Genomic DNA, 26,937 nt, shown 5'->3' with positions numbered 1-26,937 from the left:
CCACCGAGCCACCTTGCAGCATGAAATTTCTCACTGACAAATAATTAAAAAATAAGTTCAGAAATACACCTCTCGGTGCTACTTCATGGAGCTCAGTGTAGAATGCAAAATAGCTGCTAGAATTGGCATAGAAGCAAAACAAATATTGTTTTACTATAAGGTTACACTTCATTTTTATCCAAAAAGAGGCTTTTGTGCCTGGACAAGTGAAAGGCACATTTACTTTTCTAAAAAACAAGTACTTTAAAAAGTCAAAGTTGAGCCCTGTTGAACAGTGGTGCAGTGTTCCTTCTCCTGACTGCTGTCTTCACAGGGAGATCAGTTTGAAGAACAAAGCAGCAGAAACGCTTTGTAAACACTGTCCTCAGCATCACAAGTGAATGAGCGATACATCTATATGCACGCACACACACAGACACAGACACACACACACACTGTATATATATATATACATAGATATATACGCACACATAAACACATGGAAGCATCCACACATAGAAGCATCAACAGATATACCCACAAACCCACACAAAGCTTTGGCTCAGGCAGGTAAATGTACCAGCCAGAATCTAGCTAATACCCCAGCTTTTCATCCATCTAAATAATACGTTCTCCCTTTTAATGACTTCTTATCCTCCTCTACTCTTTCTCTCACTTAATCCAATCTCACAGCAGGTTTCCATGCAGAGAGAAAGCCGCATAAAGAAAAAGGAAACCCACGATGGCTAACTGTCTGCTCCGATTTATAGCTGTACAAGTGTTGCATTTACTACCTCTGCATTGGTCTGTATGCAGATGCCATGCAGTAGTTGGTATGTGACGAGTATAATTATATGTTGTAGAGTGAGCGTACGTCCTCATGTTTTCAGTGCATCATTTTCCTGGGCTAAGCAGTAAATGAGTACACAAGACAGACAGTTATCTTTTGCCTGAGGACAGGAGAAGGAAAAAAAAAAAAAACACAAAATCTGCCTCAACTTTGAACTCGCTCTTCCTCTCCTTCCTGTCTTTTCCTGTCACTTTTCCATTAGAGAAGTGAAGCCGACTAGCTGAATGCTGCAGGCACTGTGCAGCATCAAATACACCGTATTAGTGATAATGACACCCATTTATTGAGAAACCCACTAACTGCTGCTTTTTTCTGACAGCAGCTCTGTGTATGTGAGCATGCAAAGAATGCGGAGCGGCATCATTTGTTCTCTCTTAGGTAGTGTGCTCTGAAGTGCAGCTGTTTGTATTATTCGACAACTTGATTTTCTGTACTGAAGCCACACCCTGTTTGTGTCTTGGCTTTATTTATTTATCTATTTATTTATTTGCGCTCAAAAGCGCATGAGATTCTACAGGACTACACAGAGCAAAAACACAAGTACTGCACGGCTGCACTCTCTAAACATGCACCCGCGGGCATGCACACGGGTGACAGTTCTGCACACACAGGATCTCAGAATTTTAATAAAAAGAAACAAAGAAAAAAAAAAAAAAACGTGTGTCTTGCACTACACGCAGGCTCATATGTACTGAACTGTGCTTTCTTTCAGTGCATTCTTCACCCCCTTTGTCTCCTCAAATGGGTTTAACATGGCAATTTAACTCAGGAAGATCTGAAATCCCAATTCTTCGGATGTCTTATTACAGCCCTCCCCAATAAGCTGCCTTCCTTGTCTTTCTTGCTATGCACGGTTAGGGTAATGCATTCATTTCCTGTAGGGGGATTTGTGAGTAATTATGCACAAAGACATCCTCTCACTAATTAAGATGTAAAGACAGGGAGTTCAAGTAATCTGGGCATTCCACCAAGGCTCGGAAACACACATCCTTAAGGCACTTCGCTGTGTGTATAGGTGTGTTTAATGCGAGTGTGTCTGAATTAGTCTGAGAGAGTGTGTGGTTGCGCCTGTGTCTGTGCGTAAATACAGTTATTTGAGTCTATGTATGTGGAGCTTTATTCCTGAGCCCTGAAAAAAAACTCGTAGTGCTGTTTTTAGCTCTCTCATTTTAACCTTTTAATAAGAGTCCTTAAATTCTTTAGCAACTCTGAGTCTATTTATATTTGTCAGTAATGCATGTGGTGTCACAGGCGTGTAAACCTCCAGCTCCATGACGGACTGTTGACTGAGTGATTAGCAGTGCCGTGCACGTGTGCGTCAACCTAAATGTGTCAGTGAGTGCACACCATTAATCAAAGTTACCAGTTATTAACTGCGGTACAGCAGAGAGGAAGCCTCTGCTGCCATAGGAACAGAATTAAGCCACTGTGTCTCTCTCTCAGTCTCCCTCCCTGATGCAGCTTTAATTTGCCAAGCTTTTCTGTATCCAGGAAATACAATGACTAGCCTTCGCCTTTGTTGTCTAACAGGGATTTTGACTATGCAGAGACAAGGCTGGGGAACAGGCGCACACAGCCCAGACATGCTTTTGCAGCAGTTGTTTTCTCTGCTTTGTTCTTGATTTATTCTTTGTAATCCCTTCTTTCCTCTCCTTTCCCTGCACCAGCTTCTCTCCCCTGTCCTTCCTCTGTCAAATCCAGAGTTCTCTTATTTATCTATTTTCTCTTTCTCCAAACCCTCATTCTCTCTTCTCTGCTATCGTTCTCTCTCCCTCTCTCTCTCTCTGTCTTGTCCCAAGTCTTAGGAAGTCATATCAAGCGGCCTGCCAAATAATTAGATGGGACATTTGTTTGAAAACACATTTACAGACGGGTATTATCCTCTCTCACAGACATAATTTTAATCAGATATGACAACAGAATGTGTTTAGGATTTGCCAGATAGACACAAAGAGGAAAACAGATAGGAAGAGAGAACAACAGAGAGGGAGCGACAGAATTTTGAACATGTTTAACTGCTGTGTTCGTTAGAATTCCTCAGTGCATGGCTGATGTACCGTATCTGTGCTGCCTCTATCTTTAACCACCCCTGCAGCTGACAATTTCAATGGCGCATAACTGAATTTTACAGGTATAAAATGTCGACGCTGGCAGGAAACCAACTCGCCAACATGATAGAAATCTCAATGATAATATCTGTCTTGACTATTGTCTCTTGGTAGGTGAATCTGACTTTATTTTCTAGAAAAACACAGATACAACAGGAGCCTGAAGTATTCCTCCATTAGAGAAACACTGGAAGGAGACAGTGTCATCATAGGATGTCATAGCTGTCGACATAATGTACTGTGACTGAAGGCTTTGCCAGCCTTTACGGTCACGATCACTAAAATTCCTACTGTGTTGTGCACTTTTCTTGATTAACTCCTTCACTTCCTGATTGACAGAGCGATGGGGCACTTTCAGGACAGGTGTGCAATTAAAACCCTTGGGTGTAAACGTTAAATGCTCCTTTTACAGGCTATAACATTTTTTTTAGAGTTAATGTAAAAATGACTGATAAGGGAACTGTGAACTATTACTGAATAAATGTTTAAGAGGTGATTAAAGTTTATTTTCATCTGAAGCACTTTCAAGGTTACTGTAACATGAATCTACTCTGCCTATGATTTTCTAATCCACTGGCCCCGCTGCAGTGAGAAGTAATCAACTTGTGAGCAGGATTGAACTGCTGAGGCCAGACAGAGCAACACCGTACGTCACTTCTTCCGCTAATTAAATACGGCACTCTGGATGAAGGTGTAGAGATTTTATACTGTTTGCTAGAAGCAGTTACCGACTTCAGTGCAGGCTTTGCATTAGAGAGAAGCCCTGTGTGGGCTCCATCGCTTGTTTCCTATAGCTGTATACAGTCTCGGGATAAAAGGAAGTAAAAAACCTTGAAGTTTGCATCAAGGTTACGTTTGTCTTTCAGAGAGTATGAGAACAGAGGACAGAGCTGGTGGGTGAGTGTAGGTTTATAGTGCGTATTGACTGTACACCTACACTCAGAGTCGACACTGTATATGTGACTGGACATGTGGATATAGATACGGGTGTGTTTTACCACTTACATTTCAAAGTTATGTGTGTGTGAAAGGATGTGTGTGTGTGTGTGTGTGTGTGTGTGTGTGTTTGTGCTTGTTACGCTGTAACTAAAAACTAACAGACATGCTGATGTCTCCTGTCAGACACCAAGCATAGATTTTTCTATTTCTCAATTGGATTTTATTGTTAAGTATTGGTACATCTATGTCAATAGCTATAAGTCTAATCAGCAGCTACATGTTTAAACTCACATTAATATCCATAATATGCTAAACACTGCCTTTGTGGAGGCCCTTTTTTTTTTCTCTTTTTTTTGTATCTTGCAGTTTCATTTCAGACCAGCAGGGAGCAGCCTTTTGTTACAGATTTTACTGCCAGCTTCCCTGAGGTCCTGAGCTGCTTTGGGGAGGCCATTCACAGGCTGATTCAGCAGAGAAGGGCTGAGATGTAGGGCTACATTTTTTTTTTTACTGGTCTGACTGAGGTTTGGCTCTTATAAAATGTACTTGCTGGAAATTTGAATATCATTTTATTGCTTGGCTTTTTGCAATCCTAGTGATTCATTCTTTAAGGATTTGCTAGAGTCCTATTGTCAGTGCCATCAGTATGATTTTCAACTCTAATAAACTAAAGATTAATTTGACCAGAGAAAAAACATGGATTACAATAAATGCTGTTACAACAGGAATTTCAGAAGCATTCAGTGCATCTGTCTTTGTTCCATAAATACAGACACTGACATTCACACCAGGACCTAATGAACACACTTTACAAGTTTTCAAATTATTACACTAAGAAGAAACACAAGGAGCAAATACTGACACTTGCTTACACCCAGAGATGGCAGGCAGGGATGTTTTATTTTTAAAAAAAGGAGTTAGTGAAAAGGGTTGAAGAAAGGAGAAAATGACTCCACTGGGAAATGCTAACACATGACGCAAAAAACAAAGGAAAGGCTGGTTCAAAAACTTACTGTAGGTTGCATAACATACTGTTGATGTGGCATCCAAGATGTACTCTGGACCTATGAAGAATAAAGGAGGAGAAGAGAAAGCCGAGGCAGAGGTGACGACAAAAAGATCAGAGATGACGAAGTAAATAGAAAGAAGAGCGATGGAGAGTAGGACAAAGGGAAGGACAAGGAAAATAAAGTAATTAAAGAAGGAGGGGATGGGCATGAGTAGGAGGATGCAGAAGGGAGGTCAGGAAGAGATGAGAGGAAAGGGAAGATCAAAAAGAAGATAGTTATAAGTGGGTAAAGAATTGAGGAAGAGAGAGCATAAAGGAGGACAATTGGAAGACAGAATGACAGGAAGGGAGTGAAAATGAAAAAACCAAAGAAGAGAAGAAAGAAAATTAATCATTAGCTCAAGTCTTTACAAGCCCATTTCAGAGCCTCAGTCCCTACGGCAGCATGTCTTAAAGAATATTACAGCAGTAACTGAGGGTCCACTATACTGTATGTTATGTTGTAATTATAAGAGGATATGAAGACCACAGAGAGCAAAACAGTCTAACAATTACTGCCTTCGTAGTGAGGGTTTCATCATCAAAGCCTGTCTTGGCCACAAATCACTACTTTTATCTTGTCCTGCTAAGGACTGCTCAACCCTAACATGAGGAGAAACAAGTCCCTGAAGGTCCCTTTGTTATATGTGAGATATGGGATGCATGTATAGTGTGTAGCAATTATACAGCAATCAGCCACAACATTAAAACCACTGACGTTGATCCTCTGGATACACTGCAACGTTCTGCTGGGGCATTCATGTCGATGTTACTTTGATATGTATCAAGCACCTAAACAGTGTTCCAGATCAAGCATAGCCCCCCACATCAGGAGCCTCTGCCAGCAGGAAAACACGCTCAACCACATTGTAAAAACTGCTCAGGAACAGCTCGAGGAACTCAGCCAAGAGCCCAAAGATGTTGACTTTCCAAGTCCAGTCCATGCAGGCTACAATCCACAGTGTCAGACAGCGCAGGGCACTCTCAGAGGTTCAGTGTCTCTGCATCGACGGGTCAGAGCTGATTTGGCAGTACGACGAGAACCTAAACAATATTAGGCAGGTGGTTTTAATTAGGGACGTCCTAATCGACTTATTTTGACCCCGATCTGAATCACTGAATATTGAGTATCTGCTGACACAGAGTTCCAATCTGATATCGTTTTCCTAGGCAATACACACTTCAAGTAAATTAAAGTTATTAAAATTAATCCAGTGTAGATGATTGATGGCTGAATAGCTCTGCAATGCATGGGGGGAAAAAATCTGCACCCAAGCTGTTCCTTAAGGTTATGTAGGTGGTCACGAACTTTGATACAAAGCTCCAGTAGGACACTGTCTGAAATATAATTTTGAGAGAGCCATGGCTTTACTAGCACAAAGTAACACCAAAAAACTTGTATTCTCTACCACAGTAATGTGCTGCTCATCCAACACAATAAATTCAATCACTCTCTTTGTATTCTATTTGGCTTTGTTGCCATCTCGGGAAAATCCCTGCTTCTTTTTAAAATTATCCTTAAATGTGTGTTGCTTTGGTAGAACAGGTAGAACATCTTACTGTTTAATACTTTAGTGACCTAAAGAGGGTTCACTTGAACTAACCAGAGGGCATTTTGGGGGGATTAGCTACAACAGGCCACCAAGAAAAAGGATTTCTGTGATGCTCAATAACTGCTGGCAAGAGCTCATGTATTTGATGTTGAGCTCAGGCTAACTAGGATATTGTAAATTCAAAGAGTCAACAATAATCATGTTGCTTTTGCAGCCTATATAATGTGTCTGCTGATTACAAAAAGCAAGATGAGCACAGGACAAATGACCACTGTAATCACTCCATGTTATTGTTATATTGATCCCAAAAGCTGCCAATGAGGTACAACCGTGTAACAGCAGACGCACACAAAGGATCGGGCTTGGGTTGGTGCTCAATAAAGCCAATCCTGATCTTTGACATCAGATCAGGATTGATCTAGTTTTAATGGTGTTGCTGATCGGTGTGCACATACATGTCTGTTTGCTTGCCTACATCTGTGTGTTGGGTGCTAAGTAATTCAAGACATGTTAATTTCTTCCTTTGTTTTCCTCAGAAAGCAGGATGTGACTGTGAATTCTGCACTGCTGAAGGTGTGTCTTTCCATTTGTCTCTCTCATTTACAGCAGTATCTCATGCTAGTGAAAACCTGTGGGGGAGGACTGCAGTTTGTTTTAAAATCTATGTGTTTGACAAACTGAGGATCAATTACTGAGTAAGGCTCTCAAAGAACTGCAGCTATATTGCCAAGCAGTTTTGACTTGACTTGGTATGGTTTGTGAATGTGGAAAAGGGAGGACGCGGCACATGGGAACAGAGAGATAAAAGAAGCATTTGTGACTAAGAATGAAAGATCAATGGGAGGAGTGCTGCAACATAAACCTGTATTTTATCATTGCTAGACTAAGAATGGTCTTGAATGGTAAGAGCTGATAACTCTATTTCTGTATCTTGAGGAATGACAACCTTCACTTGCTTTCTGTACATGCAACAATTACACTTGGACAACAGCAGAAATTGCTCATTTAATCTAATTCTAAAGTCAAGAATAAATTCAAAGTATGCTGCTGTGGAGGGGACTGATTTGAAATATTAATAATATTTCAATAGCTCAGCTCTGGTGTAGGATCACTGAGATGTTAACTTCATTCAAGATGAAGCCACTGTTATTCTAAGGCTTTCTTTCTGAGAGCAAATCCCAGGAAAAGACCAGAACTAACAATAAGTGTGTTTACATGGACATGAGTATTCCAGTTATGAGGCTTATTTAGGATTTACATGAAACACAGAGAAATCTGGTCATGCATATCCCTCTATACACATGATAAATATTGGCATCCTGGTTACTCATGAGTGCACGCGATCTGTTCAGGCACCTGCAATGTTAGCAAACACAAACACAACACAATTTTGAAATTGCTATCTGACATTCCTGTAGCCATTATTCTTTAATTAATTAAATTGTGACTGCTGACCTGACTTGTTCCACTGTGCACGGTGGGAAACTGGCATCCTGTTAACTGGCCTTTAAACACTTGAATGGGTCTCTATTATCTCTTCTAAATCATCATGTATATATGTTCACAGTTTCATTTTTGCTCAGAAAGTGAGATGCTTTACCATAGCTACTGTATATCAATGACAGAAGCTGCAGCTCCTCAGGTAATTGGTGCCACTCTGAAACCTGAATCGGATGTTCACATGCAAAGGCATTCCAGTTTCATTCCAAGTGCGCTACTAAGATAGCATATTTTGGTCCCTAATAACCAGTAAAGGGCTTAACAAGCTTTCTGACATTTTGAAATGAAGTTTACTTGTGCAAACACTATAACAGAATACTTTATAAATAAACATGTAGATAAATTATGCACAAAATCATCAGGTTTACACCTCAAAATCACAAGCTTTGAACTGCTACACTAAGATGGTTCTATTTTTCGCATGGCAGGTGCTAACAGAATGCTATCAGGTGTCACTGCATGACCACTGGACGTCATGTAAGAACTGTGTATCTACTGAAGAACATTGGCTGCTTTGCTAAATCTGATGGCTGGCCAGCAAGTTTGCCAAGTCAGGAGCATGTGTGCTCTGTAATGCATTTGCAATTAACAATTTCCAAAAGTATCTTGAATTTAAAACATGACAAATTATTGCTTTAGCTGTAAAGTTATTCATCTAAACCCATATCTATCATTTATTAGACAGTACAGAAGCTTCATTGAACTGACCTTTAAGATAACTGTTGGGCAGAAATACATTGCTCTAATAGCTCTGTAACGTGATTACTATTTTCAGAATTAATTTGGAACTATACAGTAAATTGAAATACTCTGCTGTTTCTTTGACATTTTGTCAACTTGTTTTCTGTGTTAACTGGAGTTAGTTAATGCTAGATGGTGTGTTGATAGCAGCTGATATCGGGTCAGATACCTGTACATTTAGGAGATCCTTAGTTTTATCTAGATGCTAAATGTTAAATGTAGAAGTTAAATCCTACTTTCTTGCTAAACTAGAACGTTTTGTTTTCTGTCTCTACATGCATTAAATGTAAGACAGTCGGTGTAAGTGTGGAGGAAGTAAGGAGTAATGTGACGCATTACCTTTTCTGAGCAGCTAAATAACAAAGTCACTTTTTAAGTAAATGATGCATAATGAGTCATTGATTGCTGTTGTCGAGTAACTTGTCCGACACTTTTCAGGATGCTCCTGTCAATTTCTGGAGCAATGATAAAGTCCTTGGCGTGCCCTCAAAGCTCAAGCCTTAATTATACTCCCTTGCAGATGCACATATGGCCAGCTGGGGATACATTAAAGTGTAGTCACTACTATTACAACTTTCTAGTGCGCTGGGAGGACTCCATTCCATACATGCACTGTAGGTTGGCATTTGCATTTTCTACACGTGCACACTTTGGCAGGGCATGCGCATTATTGTCCTTGCAGTATTTTTTGGCCTTCAACCAGACATCTGCAAAAAGGTCTGTGCAGACACTTGGTTTCAGGAGATGACAAAATTTATTCTACGCGAACCCTCGCAGACCCTCACGTACACTCACGCACTTGCGGACATGGAAAGTACAACAGCGGGGCAAACGCTGGCCTTCGTTTAACCCATCAATATTCTGAGAGGATCCACCTACCTGATATGTGGAGACAGGAGAGGCAGCAATGAAGGGTGTGATTGACGTCTGAGCAATCATCCGGTTGGTGGAGATGCTGTACGGCGAAGAGTAGAACCTACAGACGCATATAAAGAACAGCTTCACTTTTGACATCTATATCACCAGACTTACAGAAGGAGGGTTAAAACTGAACCAGGAATATGTTAAAAATAGATATTGTATTTACATAAATATATCAGTCAAGAAGATGCTTCCCTGCACATAGAGCTTTAGCTCTCCACGTGGAAAGGTGAAAATGAGCCTTTTGCTTCTCCTCGTTTTCAACTACCCACCACACTTCAAGATACCGCTGACAAAATGGATCAGACATCATCAAGGCTGTCATGGAAACAATAAATATTGCAGCTTCACTCTGTGCCACACCATCAAAGACATCTTAGAATGAGACTTGACACTGCACCGGAGTGCACATCATGTTACAAAGGAGTCTGCTCCACTGCTATGCATAATAATGAATTATCACCTTAATGTGTGAGTGGGTGAAATATTTCAATATTGCCCTTTATGTTCCCACCTACGCAAAAGCCCACTTTCCAGAGAAGGCTGCATCTGTAACATCTGCATTTTATACTCTGTTTACTTCTCCACCTATACCTTTGTTTGCCCTTCTGATTTTGCTCCATCTGTTTTTTTTTGTTTTTTTTTCCGTTTTGTTTTCATTTCACCCCCCTCAACCCTGCAGCGGTAGAATGCTGTGGCTCGCAGTGCTTTATTTATCATTGTGTACCTAGAGAGGACATGTTTCATCCGCCAGGCCGTGTTGCTGTGCCCGATCGATCCCAAAATGTCTGTTGACTGAATAATGGAGCAAGCAAGAGGAGGGAAAAGAGAGGGACAGAGACAGCGAGAGAAGCCCTCCCCTGTCTATCTCTAACACAGCCATGATTGTATGAAAAGGTCCTCGCCACTAATCATGTGTTTTTTAATTGGGGAAGAAAAATACAAAAAAAAAACCCCCACACTGTTAGTTTAAAGGTTACATGAAACTACAACCACAAATGTTATTTGTTTTCTGTGTCTTTTTCATTAGGATGTATATTATATACAATGTACAGAGATTATGGTGTGGCTCAGCAACCAGCCAAAGACAGGAAAATGGGATTGGTGCTACTGCACTGTGACACCGGCACACAACTCATTTCAAGGGTGAAATGGGTTCCTGAGGTGCCCACCTGTTCTGTTATTGCACTTTCTGTTTCACATTACATTTGTTCGGTCAGCGATGGCACGAGCAGTTTTTGAACCTCGGCTGCAAGATGCAAACCCTCAGATATTTTTAAACTATTGCAGTCCAGGCCATATGCATGCAGCTGGTTTCCAACTGACTGTGATAAGCTGCAGAGTGTGATTGTGCTTCACACAGACATGCAGCCTCCCTGTTGGATTTGTATGCTCTACTTGGTGCACTGAAAGCTAAGTAGTAATTGTACATAAAGGATATTGCTTCAGTTGCCACTTTCTACTTGTCTACAATACAATGTGGTTCACCTGTGTGAAGCCAGACAAAGAAATCTTACTAATTAGCAGCAGGTTCAGCTCTAGTTCAGGTGCAGGTTGACTGTTTTCTACCTTAGGTGTCTTAGGTGACACTAGCTCATCCCACTTACCCAACTCTTTGAAGAGGCATAGATTTAGTTTAATCCCCCCCCATGCATCTTCAACTCTGGTTTACCTTGAACATCTCCATAAGTGTCCTTGTATATACTGCACACAAGGAAACTGCTGGTCAGTTATGCAAATGTTCTCCATTAGTATGTCCTTTTTTTGGCTGTGTATTTAACCATAAACCCAACATGAAGTTGAAAGGTTTGGACAAACAAAGATGGATCTAAGCTGGATAACAAACTGGTACTTGTTTGTCAAAGTGATCATTATGAGAAAAAAAAAAAACTCTGGCTGATAATGCAGTGGTATAGATCCATCTTTTTGACTGTACAATTAATGTATGACTTGCATTAGAGATACTGTATTACTGTCACTGATGAATACAAATGAGAGAAAGCAGCCGGGTTATTCAATATGGCTCTCTGATTGTGTTTATTGTATTTTTCATTAGAGTGATGTGTATTGAGAGAGGAAAGTAGTAGGCAGAGGACAGATCCAAGGTTATTGATGGAGGCTATTAGCCCTGAGCAGCGCGCTGTCAATGGGGACTCCAGCGCGGCTGTTTAAACAATGCACTAAACATGTAATTGCGAACAGAACATTACAACAGGATTGAATTTAAAACCTCTGTGAATCCCTGGTGGTGATCTAAATGCCCTGTCAGGAGTTTGCCCTGAAAAATTAGTGAATGATTTAGTGCTGACCTCAGTGACTTTTCAGCGGAGAAATGTGGGGGAGCATGTTAAAATGTATATGAGTGTGTGGGCAGGAGAGACGGAATGAGAGGACGTATAGATACAGAGACAGAGAGGTAAAAACAGAGGCAGGGAGAAAGAGAGAGATGGATGGAGAAACAAGAGGACAGCAAATAGACCAGATAGGAGGTAGGAGATTGAGAGAAAAGAGACAATGAGAAAGTGAATGTTATATCTCCCTGATAAAACAGAGGACAGGCTATGTGCCAGAGGAGTCTGGCCGGTAGGGACACATGTCTCCGATAGCATCAGACTGGCAGCGAACCCTAAAAAACCAGCTGTCCTCAAGCTTGGAGAGACTAGCAAACCTGTAATTGATTCGTACCCTTCCTCTCTCCTTGGGCTGACTTTATTTTTGCCTTTGCCCTCCTCTTGACCCAGCTCGGCCCTCCATTTTTATTCAACCCCCTTTCCTCCCTGCTTTTCGCCTCCCTAATTAGCTGCATTAGCATTTCGCAGTCATTTAGTGCCTTGCCGGAAGGAGCTCCGATGACCTCGGAAGAGAGGTCGGAAAGGGCTTAAACACCGGAGGCGCACAGATGCTCGCGTGTGAGCATGCATTTATGTATGCACGAACACGCACACATACAAAAAAGACATCAGAGATGACCGAAAGTGAAGCAGCTGCTTGGAAATAGAGAGCAGGAATGAGAAGAAGAAAGGATCGAGAGAAAAAAAAAAAAAAGAGCAGGAATGAGAAGAAGAAAGGATCGAGAGAAAAAAAAAAAAACAACGCGTGGAAGAAAAGAAAAAAAAAAAAAAAAAACCCCCAACAAAAAAAAAAAACAACGCGTGGAAGAAAAGAACAAGTCAAAAAGGGCTAAAAGATAATTTAGCGTACAAGGTCAGACAATCCAAAGAAGACCGGTTTGAAGATGAGATGAAGAATGTAAAGGCAGCAGGTAAAATGTGGATCCTGTTGTGATAATTGGGAAAGTAGGGATACAAAAAGGAAGGAGGACTGATGAGATGAGGAACGCAGAGCAGAGAGGGAAGCATCTCCAGGGATCGCATCACCAGCAGCATTCCTAGCAGACAGGACCGATCTCCAATTTCCCCCTGAAACAGGCAGACACTCTGCTTTCTGCATTCAGTTTGGAAGCACTGCAGATAGCCTTGGCTGACGAAAGTCTTACAGCGGCACTGCAACACCGCCCATCTTCCCTGTCTGCAATCAAAACCTACATGTCTGACAGCTTGTATGCATAGGTGCATAAATAAATGCTCCATCTGCATCAGTCAGATGTGAGAATGAGGGCGAGAGCCAGATAGAGTGCATCCAATTATTGTTTATTTAGCAGGGACAATGCACAATACAAACCATGTATAGCTAAAAAGCTCATTTTCATGTGTAGTCAATGCGTGTGTGCGTTCACGACCTGCGCGTTGCGTGTCAGTTTGAGTACCTGCGCAAATGTGTGGCTTCCTCATTTGCATGCAAGAGCTCTTGTGCATATCAGTGCTGATGGCTGAGTGATGTGTGTGTTCATCCTTCCAGGTTTTCTTGTGTAATCAAAAGTAAACTTTGCAGACGTCTAAAGTTATAGACCCAGTTTGTAAATCTGAGAGGGAAACTTTCCACCTACCCATTCTGCATCGCTGTCGGATCGTACGTCAACGCCATACCGCTCTGGGGAGAGAGAGAAAGAGGGAAACATACAACAAAAAATTAACATACTTCAGATGTCTTTTCAATCATCTCTCTTTATTCTCTTCATTTTTTTGTACTTTGATGTATAAACTATAATTTGTAAAGTGACATCCATCCAATCTGATTCACTTGTATGTAATGAACTGAGAGAAGGAGATACAGTGGAGAGGGAAAGAAAAAAAAAAAAAAGACAAGATTTCACTAAAATTTCACTGATATACACAAGTGAGTGCAAGACCTGCACAAAAAGCACACAGGCATGGACAAGTTGGTGTGAGTGGGTATTGCATGGTAAGGACGTAACAACAGAATACGTTTTTAGTTTAATTAACTTAGTGTTTTAGTCGCCAGAAGACAAACTACAAAGACAGATGATTTCTCAGCCATTTTTTTTTTTTGGCCTTTAATTTTTTAAAAAAGAAAAAAATGCTTTCAAATGTCAAGTTTATTTACAAGCTGTTTGCAAATAGAAATTGAAGTAGAACACAGCCGTGCATATTAGAAAGAACAAATAACTGCAGAGCTTATTTAACAAGATGATCCTTAGCAATGTAAAAATAAACACTAATAAGAAGAAGTGTTATCAAAGAGGATGACTTTACTAAAACAAAGAAAACATTACTAAACTTAAATGCCCCAAACACCGTTTTTTAAATGCAATGTGCTAAATGCTGCTGCTCAGAAACATTCTACAACATTAAAGGATATTTAAAAGTGGAATAGATTCACACGGTACACTTAAAGATGCACATGGAGGGAGACATAAATCTACACTGGGTGGTATAAATCGAGGTGCTAACTCTGCTCAAACTGAACATGTTTAAAGTTAAGAGAGCATTGGCAGCTATTGCATAGAATGCAGGTTGCTGATTTTAAAAAAGAAAAGAAAAAAATTAAGACGCTCTCAATTTTTCAGCTTTTTTTTTCACAAAGGTCACTTTTACATCAATGTTTATCATTTCTTCATTCAGATTACTCACAAGAGTGATGGAGAGCGTCACAGTATGTATGTGATATTTTTCCTAATAAACAAAAGATGTCACAAATGATTTAACTGCAGATTATAAATTGTGTGCAGCTCGCCTGTGTAATATGGGCAAAAAAGTACAAAGTGTGATTTGCCATTCAATCTCGATTGATTCTGTATCCATGTCAGGATAATCTATAATTACAAGTACAGTCGTGCCTCGATAATCTGTACCTTAACAAAAACCTTGCTATCCGACAGGTTTTTAGGAAAAACGAACAGAACCCTTTAAAAATAGCCTTAACATACCGACAGCCTTGGATTCCGACTCCGACATGACATTTTCTGTCACAAATAAGGATAACAGTGTATTTTCTGACTTAACAATCCAACAGATCGTCTACGTTCAGACTGCAGGACTTAATGCTCAATTCGGATTTTTTTGTGAAATCCAATTTTTTTGCGAGTACGTTCACATTTCCAATTAAATGCGACTTGTATGTGATCTGCTGTGTGAACTTCATACGACCCAAAAGTGTCCCGCATGCGCAGAAGAGGACACATCGACGTCACACGCAGCGAGCGTGCTCAGTGTTTACGGAAGTAAACACGGATGGTGGCGGTGATTGTCTTCTGTTTCCACAGAAGGCGACTGCTAACTAAACCAGCATCAGCAGTCAAGTACTGCCTGTGCGTTCCGGTCACTTCCACCCCATCGGAGCGCTCCCTCGGGGTGGAAGTGGCCGCCTGACTGAGCCGAATATTCTGATATTCATCAGTAATTGAGCCCAGAAAGTGCTATTCGGACCAGCCCTACTAGTTATTATAACAACTATAAACAATGAATATTAACAACAACAACAAATGACCCATCAAGCATCAAGCCCTCCTTGTATCTTGACCTCTGTCTTTACAATCCGACAGCCTTGCTATCCGACATAAAAGAAGGCTTTATATGAAGTGTCAGACTATCGAGTCACGACTGTAGTTATTGCTGTGGCACATGCATGAATGCGCACAGCTCTCTTGCTCGCTTTTAAGACATTCATATGGATCCTGCAGCTGTTTGATGCTGCAAATCAAGAACTGTAATAAATGGCTGGAAACAACAGGGTGAGCTTGAGCTCCTGTGGCTTTTGTCAAAACTCCGATGACATTAATTATTGGTAAATCTCATTAATGTGACCTTTAACTGTCTCTCTCTTTAAAACTCAGCTTTTGTCCCCATGGCTGTGAAGAGACTGCTGCAGGAACCATGACACTCCTAGTTTACGAATTCATTCCAACAAATGTTCTTTTGCATTTTTAACAGTATTTTTCTTATATTTTAGAGCGATTTCATTATTTATATCACCTTTTAACTTTTTTTCTTAGACTGTGACCTTATTAGCTGCTGCAAAGATGATGCCAAATGGAATACTGTTGTATCTCTTGCACAGTGACAATAAAGCTTCTTCTTCTTTATCACAGTTTGGAATACATGTAAAATTAAATGAGAAATATGTTTCTTTGATTTTGGCATGCACACTGTGTGTTCTCTGTCATAATTTTGGAACAAAATTGGTATTGTAAAGTAGAAAAAGCCTTCCCCTAATCACTTCACACAACTCCAAGTATGTTGGTTGTGCATGTACTAAAGCGACAACATGCAGTTGGGACTGGTGTCATGTTGTAAGTGATATGTAAGTGTGACTTAGTCCAATTTAGCAGAGTTACAACTGTTATTGAAATGTAACCTTGGTGAAGCTGACATATTCAGATTCCATCAGATTAATGGAAAGGATTGTATGTCTGAAAGGGGCTTTACAACTGTGTTACCTGACCCTCAGATGCATTATTACACAACACTGTACTGTAGGGAGTAGTATTGTATATTGTTAATAGAAATCTAAGAAAAAGACAAATAATTAAAGATGGCTTGCTCAGAGGTTCATCCTATAGCTGATGACAGAGGACAAGATCAAAACAGTGGGCGTCAAATGATGGCAGACCAAGACAATGTGCAGACTCTAACACTATTGTGCTGGTTTGGCATGAACTGGACAGAGAGACAACAGAACTTTGGCCACAGTGGCGACAAACTTTCCAAACAATGTTTTATTTCCATTGTTGAGAGAATGAAACCATTGTGTTGGGCAGCCGAATGAGTCAAAAATTTTGATTACACCTTGGATTGAATATCCCATGTTGATATGTTGTGTAAATTTCACCAACAAATGAATGCAAACTATAATGTTTTAAGTGTACACACAATAGTTTTCAGCTCATGATACACCGTGACATCTCAAATGCAGGAAGCGGTGCTGATGGAACCACAAGTGGACGCCACACTGTAATTTTCCTATATCAATCTCCAGCTGCTACAGGGCTCAGTTATTACTACCCTACTCGGTATATCTGAACAGCATGAGGTTTTATATAGCAGCCGCATTATTTCAGCATCAGAGCAAAATGTTTATTCTCTATGTCCTTCTTCCTCTGCATTAAATGTTGCTAATAAGCCAAGCTTTTCTTATTAAGTGACACTTTTCCCTTTCAACGTTTTCTGTCTCACTTCCTCTATCATTTTCAAATGAATGAGACTGTACTTCTCTTTGCTCAACACTGAATAAGCTCTTCATCCACTCGCCGCCTTTTGGCAATTTTAGAACAAACTTACAGAAACAATAGAGTTTTCATTCTCCAGGCTTTATTTTTTCTCCATCTCTATGTTTCCCTCTATCACTGCTCCTCCTCTATCTGCAGTCTTACCCAAGTCATTTGTACTTGTTCTATATTCCACCCAAGACTCTTCTCTCCAAATTGGCACATGAGTTGAAAGGGTGCCCTGATGCTGAACTCTACCACGATGTTTGGTTTTTTCCCCAAACACTGTGTCTTGCCAGGACTGGGGGAAATGAGAAGTGCTAAAAATTAATAATTCCAAAGCTCGGGGTTCATTTCCATACCAGCCTTTCTACAAACATTTGATTTAGAGAAGGTAAAACAGCATAACACATATAGAAGAAATGTTCACCTTGAGAAAACGTATATTCAGTGCTGTTTTCCTGCACATCTATTAAATTGTCCTTTGCAGCAAAAAGGATTTCTGAGACAGAGCTGGAGATGAGTTCTGTGAAGCGTTTGGATGTTTGTAGCTCGTCCTACAACTTTCCTAAATCTAAAAACGAGCACACTGCATGCTGTGTGTGTTTCTCTGAACAACCGCTCCATGAGTGATTGTGTGTGTAACATGTGCTCATGTCATTGTCCCAAGGCCAGACTCATTTAGGAGTAAGGGGTTCTGGGAGATTAAGATCGGTTGACTGAGTGTGAGGGTGCAGTGAGGCACCTCAAAGCATCTCCACGGCCAGATGTCTCTATTAGTCAGCCTGGACTCGGAGACCTGGCTCCGACCAGAGCACAAACCTCTGAAGAGATGCTTCAGGGCCAAGTGAGGCTTGTCAGGACTTATGCCACTGACAAATGTGCGAGGAGTCTCACTGAAAGCACTGATCATTTATTTCACATCCAACTGACAATTTACAAATGCTGACAACAGGGCACAAAAGAAGAATCACTGACGCCTGGACGCCTGATGCCATGGAAGCCCTGATGTGATGCGTCACTGTTTGCTCTTATAAATATAAATTAAAACCGCAATCTGGGCCTGCTACACTCAGACACACACGAAGGTCAAACACACACACACTGCAGCATTCTGTTTTTTTGTCGTGGCGGCTCTTGTTGCAGTGCACAGTTTCAGCCTTATTTCATTTCATTACACTTCACCACCCTGCTCTTTCCCAGCCTCCATGTGATGTGAATATTGGGAAACTGCGGAAAAGCTGCACTCAGTGTGTGGGTGGTGACATTATTATTCACTTTCCCTTGTTCTGTAAATTAAAGCTTTGGTATTGACACTAAAAACTTCTGAACTCTCTGCATTGTGCAACAGTCAATCTGCTTTCAATCCTCTGTACAAGGTTTCATTTCTTCAGAAGATGACAGACTGGAGGTGGGAGTTTCAACAAAAGCAAAAACAACTTGGCATTGGGGTCTTGCAGAAACCTTATATTTTGAATTTAACAACCTTTATATACGCCAGCTTTCATACTGTCAGCAGCATCTCTAATTCAGCCTACAGTACGTTACTGGAAATGAAAGCTGATAATGATCCCGCAGGGGGGCCTGTCAAGCTTTTCTGATTTTAAACTCTGTTGTAAAATGTGGAAAAGAAACTGTTGTCAAAGGCATTATCAGCTGATATTTAAAATAATGAAAAATGTCTTATTATGCTTTCTATGAAGCATACGGGTACCATTTCCTAGGAGGCAGTGCAGACTATTGTACTATGTGCAATAACAATTCTCTCTCATTGCTCTGACTATTATGATAAGACTGCTGTACCCTTTGGCTAGAAAGCCGAGTAGGAAACAGTTTAAAAGACGTTTGTGGATATTGTGTAGTCGCACTTGTGACTATAAAAGCTCGTCTGGTTTTGTTAACTTTACCATTTCCTCTTACAAACCCACTCAGTGGACTTGATGTACTAATTCTGATTGTGAAATATGAGAGCCTGCAGTTGATTTAATTTCAAAATTGTCTGCACAGTTCTGCCTGAGGAACAATTCTATGTTGTTTTCTTTCATAGTGGCAGGGGGTAAAAAGGATTATGTTGTAACAAACACATTGGTTCTTGTCTTCAAATTTCCCTTTTCCACTGTTTTATGAAGAGGGGGGGAAACTGCTGTGGTTGGTAAAGGGAATCTTTAATGATGGGTACTGCTAAGTCTTTTTGATGATTAAATACATTTTCGAGCCTCACCTCTCCTTCCCGTGTCCACGGTCGGCCATTCTGGGGATATTTGACCTGCGTCTGCCTCTTCTTCTGGCCTCCGTCAGCAAACTTGCACAGTAAAGGCTCTGCAGGGGCTACAGAGTGAGTCATGCGGAGAGGAAGACAAGGACAAATACAGAAACGGATTAATCATCCGAATAGTAAGAAAAAGTGAAATCTCACACATTAGGTAAAGAGTTACATTCCAAAGACAGAGTGTCACGCCGTGGCCTGAACAAAAGCATCACATAAATCAGCCGAACCTGAAAACGGCACTTCAGCTCGTACATTTATCTCCTCCAACCCTAATCCAAACATCTAAACAACAGCAGTTATCGGACAATCTCTACAACTGCTACAACTATGCTTTCACAAAAGCGGCCTTGACGTAGAAACAAAGCCACGGGCTAATCATCAAAGCATGGTGAGCGCGGTTCAAACGGCAAACCAAACAGGCATACTTAATACGCTAAATAACTCCACACAGTTTGACCTCCAGGCAGCAGACTGCGACTGTGATTGCTCCAAAGACAACATGGTCCTTTTCTGGACCAGAGAAAGAAGAAAGGCTTGATTACAAATAGGATTAACTGAGCGTGACCTTGCATACAAAAGTTCACCAAACTCTAACTTCAACTTAATAGGCTGTCTTATAAACCCTGTGGGCTTCTAAAATAGAGGGAAGTGGTGGGACAGGGAGGAGGATTATCCTGTAGAATAAAAAGGCTTTTTGTATCGATTTATTTCATTTTAAAGGCATATCTTTAGAAACATTTAGAAAGCAAGAGAGCGTGAACAACGGCTTCTATTTCTTGGAAATGCTTTAGTAATAGTAAAACCTCACAAACACAATAAACAGGAATATCCTACCATGAACCAAGACATTCAGATAGACATCTGATGGCTTATGCAGATTGTACTCTACTCACGTGATCTGTGATGTGAGGGCATATTTTAATTCCCAGTTGCAGTTTAATTATTTGCAGACAGATTTGTACGCAGGTTTCAGTTTCATATACTTGGACAGATTAGAGTCTGATAGAAGACAGAAATAAATGAATGAACATGTGGGTCAAAGTAAATTAGCCCAATAGTTACCAAAGTCTACAAATTAATTAGATAATATAAAAAGGGCAAAGATTTCTAACTCTATTCATAATGAGGCACAGCAAATCATCGTAGCAGCTAAACTGTTGCAGTAATGGAGCACAGTTACAACAACAAGTCTTCTGTTCATCTCCCGATTCAGTTTTATGAAGACACCTCTTAACCCTGAAATTTAATAAGCCACCTACTTTTATGCGTTGCCTCTTACTTGTTACTTTAATACATCCACCAAGGCATGTTTTGAGTCACTGATGCATCTTTAAGGAGGCTATTAGCTGGCACTCTTGTCCTATTTAACTGGCGATGATTTCAAACTGCAGAGAGAGTCAAATCCTCATCACTGTGTGTAGCACAGGAATAAAGGAGTTCTTAAAAGACACAGAAAGCGATGAACAAATTGCAATATCATCATGCTGGTACTGACTCACACATTATGAATGCCAAAATAAACTACGCAATTATCTCGCCTACTTCAAGAAAAATGTTTCTTCATCTCGGTAAACTGAAAAAATGAGAAGAAGTGTTCTCAGCAGAGGAAACCATTTAGAGCTTAAAGATGAGAGTTTTTTTTTTTTTTTTGGATTGCCTGGGGCCCAGACGGGGACTGCAAAGGTAAGCATAAGAAGAAAAGGTGCAATGTGATTATACTGCATTTAAGAGTACTTTGTCATTAAATGCTTTAACTTGACTTTTTATCTAGGCCTCTGTTATCATCCGTTGCATCTTTCTCAGGCACTCTGCCCCGTCCAAGTACATGTAATAAACAGTTGTGTGTTAGCTAATGTATGTATATATGCCCACCACAAAACTCCTGTGTAGTAACCCTGTGGGGGGAAAAAAAAAAAAAAAAAAGCTTTATCATGAGAAATACAAACAGTGGCACTGGATATATTACTGCTGATGGTGATGGGAGGGTAATGTAAAACACCCTTCATCAAACTCAAATTAGACAGGTCTAGGTCACGCCCCTGAAAAGAAAACGACAATGTTTTCTAAATGATTTCTAAGAAGATAACAATAGACTATATTCTCAATAAATAGCTTTTTGTTTTAAATCCAATGTATTCTTAATACACTATATTCAGTCCTATGCTAGATGGAACATCCCCTGGGAAAGACAGTCGATACCATGATGTCAATTCTAAGACACAGACGAAAGAAATACATCCAAACCTCTGACTAATGCAGGATGCATTTCTTTGTCTCTTGTCTCTTTGCGAAAGGTTCCCAGTAGTGCAGTTTTAACATAGAAGTTCAATAATAACACAGAAATCCAATTTAAGGGAAGCCTTAGGATTTACCTTATACATAAAACTGATTTAAAAAATTAATAATAATAACAATAACTCTATTAATTCCAAATATAGTTCATCATAACAAATCTTGCTAAAAAGCATTACATTATGTCTTCTTTTCAGGAATGTGGTTGACCTGTCAAATTAGAGTTTGGTGATAGGTGTTTTACATTTTTCTCTGCGATGTTTTAGAGTGAATATACATCTGAAAAGAAAATGAGACAAAATTACAATGTAGTTAAAAATGTCTCTTTAAATTCAGGATTTTTTTTTTTTTTTTAAACTGGGCAAAACAAGAGTTATTAAAAATATTTCTCTAAAGCATTTTCAGCTCACTGCCTGATTGGATGCTTCTTGAGCTCTTTTTGAGTGTAGGACTTTAAAACACCATATGATTCCTGAAACTATATTCGATTACTATCTTTTGTGCATTCCTGTTAGTGGTCATTCTATTAAATGAGCTCAGAAGATCAGACAAATTATTTATCTAATGTTTCTGAAAGGCACAATTTTATACTTCATTTCTATAGGAAGAAAAAAAACATTCCTTGTGTTGATGTTTACATTCACTGCTATTTGATGTCATGAATACATGTAAAGACAAATGCAGAGGTGGAAAAAATACAGTGAAAATTCAAATGCAAAATATAATTTGTGGACTCAAATAGTTCGCTCACACCCTCTGTGACTTTCACTCATTTTTTCTTTAACACTCTTAAACATTTAACACATCATTCCCACATACTCTAAGAAAAAAAATCAGTGCATTCTGAGTGTGAACGAAATAATTTATTTCTTCCCTCACAAGTTAGAAGTCCACTGATGCGCGTGCATTAGACGACAAACGACTGCTACTTCACAAGCACAAGAAAATACGTGACATGAGGACTGACGCGCTCTCCATAAAGACCCAAAGGCTGATTCCGTGTTCTGTTGTGATGTGTTTTACTGGTGTGACAGACAGAGAAACTGTTGACAGCTGACAACTTGTCAGGTTTATAGTCAGGACACTTTCTTGTCTACGTCTTCTCTAAAGTAGCGCACAAAGACAGCAGAAATCCAGCTGATCTGAAACAACTGTTTGTCTTTGTATCAGCGTGAAAATTATACCTCTGTGGTTTGAATTCAATCTGTTATTTTTAATCAAGAGCCTTATCACACAGACTGAAAAAAAAAAAGTTTGTGGTTTGGGACTTGAGTGAGATGAAAAAAATGAGGCTATTTATTGTTAGAATTAGCTATGCAAAATGCGAAGTAATGCATGCAGGTCTTTTCTCATGAAGTGACAGTTGCCTGCTAAAGAAAGACTAAATCTTTGGATCTCAGTGTGCTTTTTCTGTATTCACCTCAAAGGTATCCTTCATATTAACATCCAGTAAGCAAAGCATGCAACACGATAACAATGAAACCTTTCTGTGCAGGTACAATAAAAGAGATACTGCCTGTATTCAGCTTTGTAGAATCCCTGATAGCATATATCCACAGAGACATAAAAATTCACGTCATTGCTGTAAGTTGTTTCATTTTTTTTATTATTATCTGAGCTTGTGAAATGGTTCCAGACGTTAAACCCTGGCCAAGTGCTATGGGCCAGTGTTTACATGCACAAACACGCCTACACAAACACATACATCAATATTGTTATAATGCTTTGGTTGCCTCAGTGCATCTGGAGCTCAAAATTCGACAGCTGCAGGAGTCCAACATTTGCTTGGACAGGAAATTAAATGGTCCCATAGAAAGATGTTTCTTTCTTCTATAGATAAGTCATTTTTTTGGTACAGTGTTGCCACATTCTTGAATACCTGGAGATTAATCCTATTATTATTCAAATCTGTCATGGCAGATTACACTGTCATGGTATTTCACATTTCTCCAACATAACACATAAAATGCAGAAAAGATGAAGCGTTCAAACTGTAGCTCAAGATTGCAAAAATAATATTTTGTTATTTTATTTCAGTTAGTTTAGATAGATTGATATAAAGCAACTATCTCTAAATCTAAATTTTTATATACTTAGCTTGGATTTACAATATGTGTGAACTTTATTCTTGCTTGAATGAAGGAAAAATGGAGGCAACAAAAAGACAGTTGTGAAAAAAATACGTACTGTTGACTTGTTCAACATATTTGAGTGACACTTTATCGTCTTTGAAACTACAGATCCAATTGGTCCACTTAAACAAATGACACATAACAGTGACAATGACATTTTCATAGTGACAGTAGTTACTTTCATAATTTAAATAAGACAAAACAAAAAAAAACTGGGCAGTCACATTGAGAAAGTAAGACAATGACTTAGTCGCCCCAGAAAACTCAGCCCAAAAGCCGACCATTTGATGCAAAAAGAAGTTTCTGAGAAGCCCCAAAACTCATCACAGTGTCTGCAGGTAACTCTTGCAAGTGTTGGTGTCACAATTGGAAAAAAGATTCCACTAATCTGACTTGCATGGGAGGCATGTCAGGAAAAAGCCTTCTAGAGGTACATTCAGTGAACGTATAGGGAAATAATGTGCTCGGGACAGATGAATCAAAGAGAGTTGTTTGCTCACAGTAACTGCAGAGACATTTTGCACAAACCAAAGACAGCTTTTTGGGAGTAAAACCTCGAGAAAATATTACAGGTTGAGGTTGCTTTGCTGCCTCAGGGACTGGGCAGCTTGCAGTCATTGATTCCACTATGAATTGTGCATAATATCAAAGGGTACTTTAGATATTTTAAAGCCATCTGTCTGAAAGTTGAACCAGAAGTGGGCCTTCAAACAGGGTAATGATACTGCAAATCCACCACTGAATTGGTGAAAAAGAAATGTGGGGGGGGGGTTATGAAATGGCCTCATCAAAGCCCACTGGAATGTTGTGGGATTTGACACGGGCAGTACCTGTAAGAAAATGCTGGAACATCTTACTACTGAAGGAACTGTGTATAAAAGAATGGTCAAACATGTCTGTGAGCGACACATTTTTTTCCATAAAGGAATGCTGCATCTATTGTTTATTTGTTGAATAACTGACTGAAACACCAAATTTTATCTGTGGTCAGCTATATCACCGTTATGTAGTTAGTGTTTCCAAAAAAAAATCTTATGTTTGTCTTGTAGGAATGGGAAAAGGATTGCAATCTGTAAATTTCCCAAAAAGACAAACATATCGTATAAAATTAAACCAGCTTATAGAGCTTTGTCAGTTGAGTCTCTTCACTGAAACACTTTATCACTATGACTCTTTTTTTTAATATAGAGTAATGTGTGGCTTATATAGCACTGCAAATGTAGAGAGAAGTATACAAAACATTGCTTTAACTTGGTGTCCCTAAACATACTCCAGTGTGTAGTACTACAGTCCACTAGCAACACCATAACAACCAAAGAAATGTAAATCATTTTATTCATATCACATTGTAACTATAATGTAAAAACAAAAAAGTGTAATATCACTATTGTACGAGCTGCAGGTCCTGCCGGTGGTTGCAGAATTGTGATATCAAGCATTTTTCTGGGGGCGATAAAAAACACAAACAACAGATAGACTCTGTAAATCACTTTCTATTCATTCCTACCGCCGTGACAACTTATAAATACTAATGATGACAATGACGATAATGAAAGTTACTTATTCCTCAGAGGTGAACTTAGTCACACGCCACACATACACAATTAGGGGTCAGCAACGACTGCAAAACATCCAGAGACAAGATTACCTTCAGAAAAAGCTGCTGAAGCTGGTGCATCATATTAATTCTTCAGTTTGCTCTCACTGTTAGATTTCTACAATCTGTTGCATTTCACAAGGGGGCTCGTTTGGCCCCTGCTGCTCTCATTCCTACAGGACTGTAACACAAAGTGATGAGTTCATTATGAATTTGAATGCGGCTGCATCTGCCCTCTAAACTGGCTCACTTTCGGGCATGTCAAGGTAATTAACACTGTCTGAGTCAAACATTTGGAAATCCAAATAGTTCAGGTCGGTGTTAATTTTAAGCAAACACGACTTGGAAGGGATGACATGAAATTCAATTCACATCAAATGAGGAAAAATTCTTGTTAATTGCTGAAGTCACGCACAAATCGATCTTTGGAGCCTCGAGCGCATCAGTATTGCCCTTCTTTCTCCAGGCTGTTTTTCTTGCAAGTGCTTCAGCAAATAGAGGGAGGGGTCTCAGACTGGCCTGTGAGAAATCCCAACATCCTCACTTAGGTACCACAGTAAACTAGAGCACCATGCATGCACTTTGAGGGGTCTCAAAAAATAAAAAAAAACTGTCTTCTCACATCTCACACATTTGGTGGAGTGTCCCCATAACAGAAATGAATCAATGTAGAGCCATACAGAGCCACACAAGTGAGGAGAGAAAAAGGGTATAGTAACAGGATATACATCGAGCTGTACATCCTTAGTAGCTGAGTCCTGTATTTATGCATTTAACTGATCCATATCGAATTAATTGAACATGAAAAAGTCCTTTGTTTACGTCCACAAGCACACAGTTGTCATAAATTTTCTTCATCAACATTTAGCAACAGTGTTGATCAATAACCAATTAAATGGCTGCCAACGGAGCACAATGGACATTTGTCCTGTACAAATGTTGCTGTTTTAGTCAACAGATATATGATTTCAGCTGCATTGGGGGCTTTCTTACATATGCCACTGGGGCATTAAAACACCTGTCTAGTTGATGCTGGCCTGCATGGAGGTCATTAAGCATCACAGACGGTCTTTGTCATGGTGCCCATAGCTGGCTTTACTCCCACAATGCTTTCTGCTTCCTAACACAACCCCCCCCCCATAGTCCAAACAACCATCTCCTCAGCTCACTACCGTACTCAACAGTAAGAGGCTTCACCTGGTGGTGCAACCAGGTACTACAGCTGATCTACAAACATTTTCAGGCATGCGTGTAGAGAATACAGGTTTCTGCCATGGGTTTTGAGCTTGTGAAGCCACAGTGCGCCCTACTCTCTACAATACATTTCAGATAGTCCTGAGCTGTGTGACCACCTACGTAACACTAAGGAACATCTTAGATGCAGGATTGCAAATGTTTTCTTATTGTATGTGGAGCTATGCTTGCATTGGATTGATTTTAATAA

At 39.9% G+C, this 26,937-nt stretch overlaps 1 protein-coding gene across 4 annotated transcripts in view; it reads right to left on the bottom strand.

Moving 5' to 3' along the window:
• The window catches only part of LOC103370884 (RNA-binding motif, single-stranded-interacting protein 3-like), a 132,257-nt gene that overhangs the window by 7,569 nt on the left and 97,751 nt on the right, over nucleotides 1–26,937 (bottom strand). For all 4 annotated transcript variants that reach the window (XM_008300067.1, XM_008300066.1, XM_008300068.1 and 1 more), the window contains 4 exons: nucleotides 19,425–19,531; nucleotides 13,586–13,629; nucleotides 9,598–9,694; nucleotides 4,890–4,940 (listed from right to left, as the gene is read on the bottom strand). In XM_008300067.1, coding sequence (XP_008298289.1) covers nucleotides 4,890–4,940; nucleotides 9,598–9,694; nucleotides 13,586–13,629; nucleotides 19,425–19,531 — 299 coding nt within the window. The remainder of the gene's footprint in view (nucleotides 1–4,889; nucleotides 4,941–9,597; nucleotides 9,695–13,585; nucleotides 13,630–19,424; nucleotides 19,532–26,937) is intronic.

Source organism: Stegastes partitus, unplaced genomic scaffold (assembly GCF_000690725.1).
Source record: "Stegastes partitus isolate 25-593 unplaced genomic scaffold, Stegastes_partitus-1.0.2 Scaffold1495, whole genome shotgun sequence".
NCBI classification, from domain to species: Eukaryota; Metazoa; Chordata; class Actinopteri; family Pomacentridae; genus Stegastes; species Stegastes partitus.
This window is presented reverse-complemented; position numbering and strand designations above follow the sequence as displayed.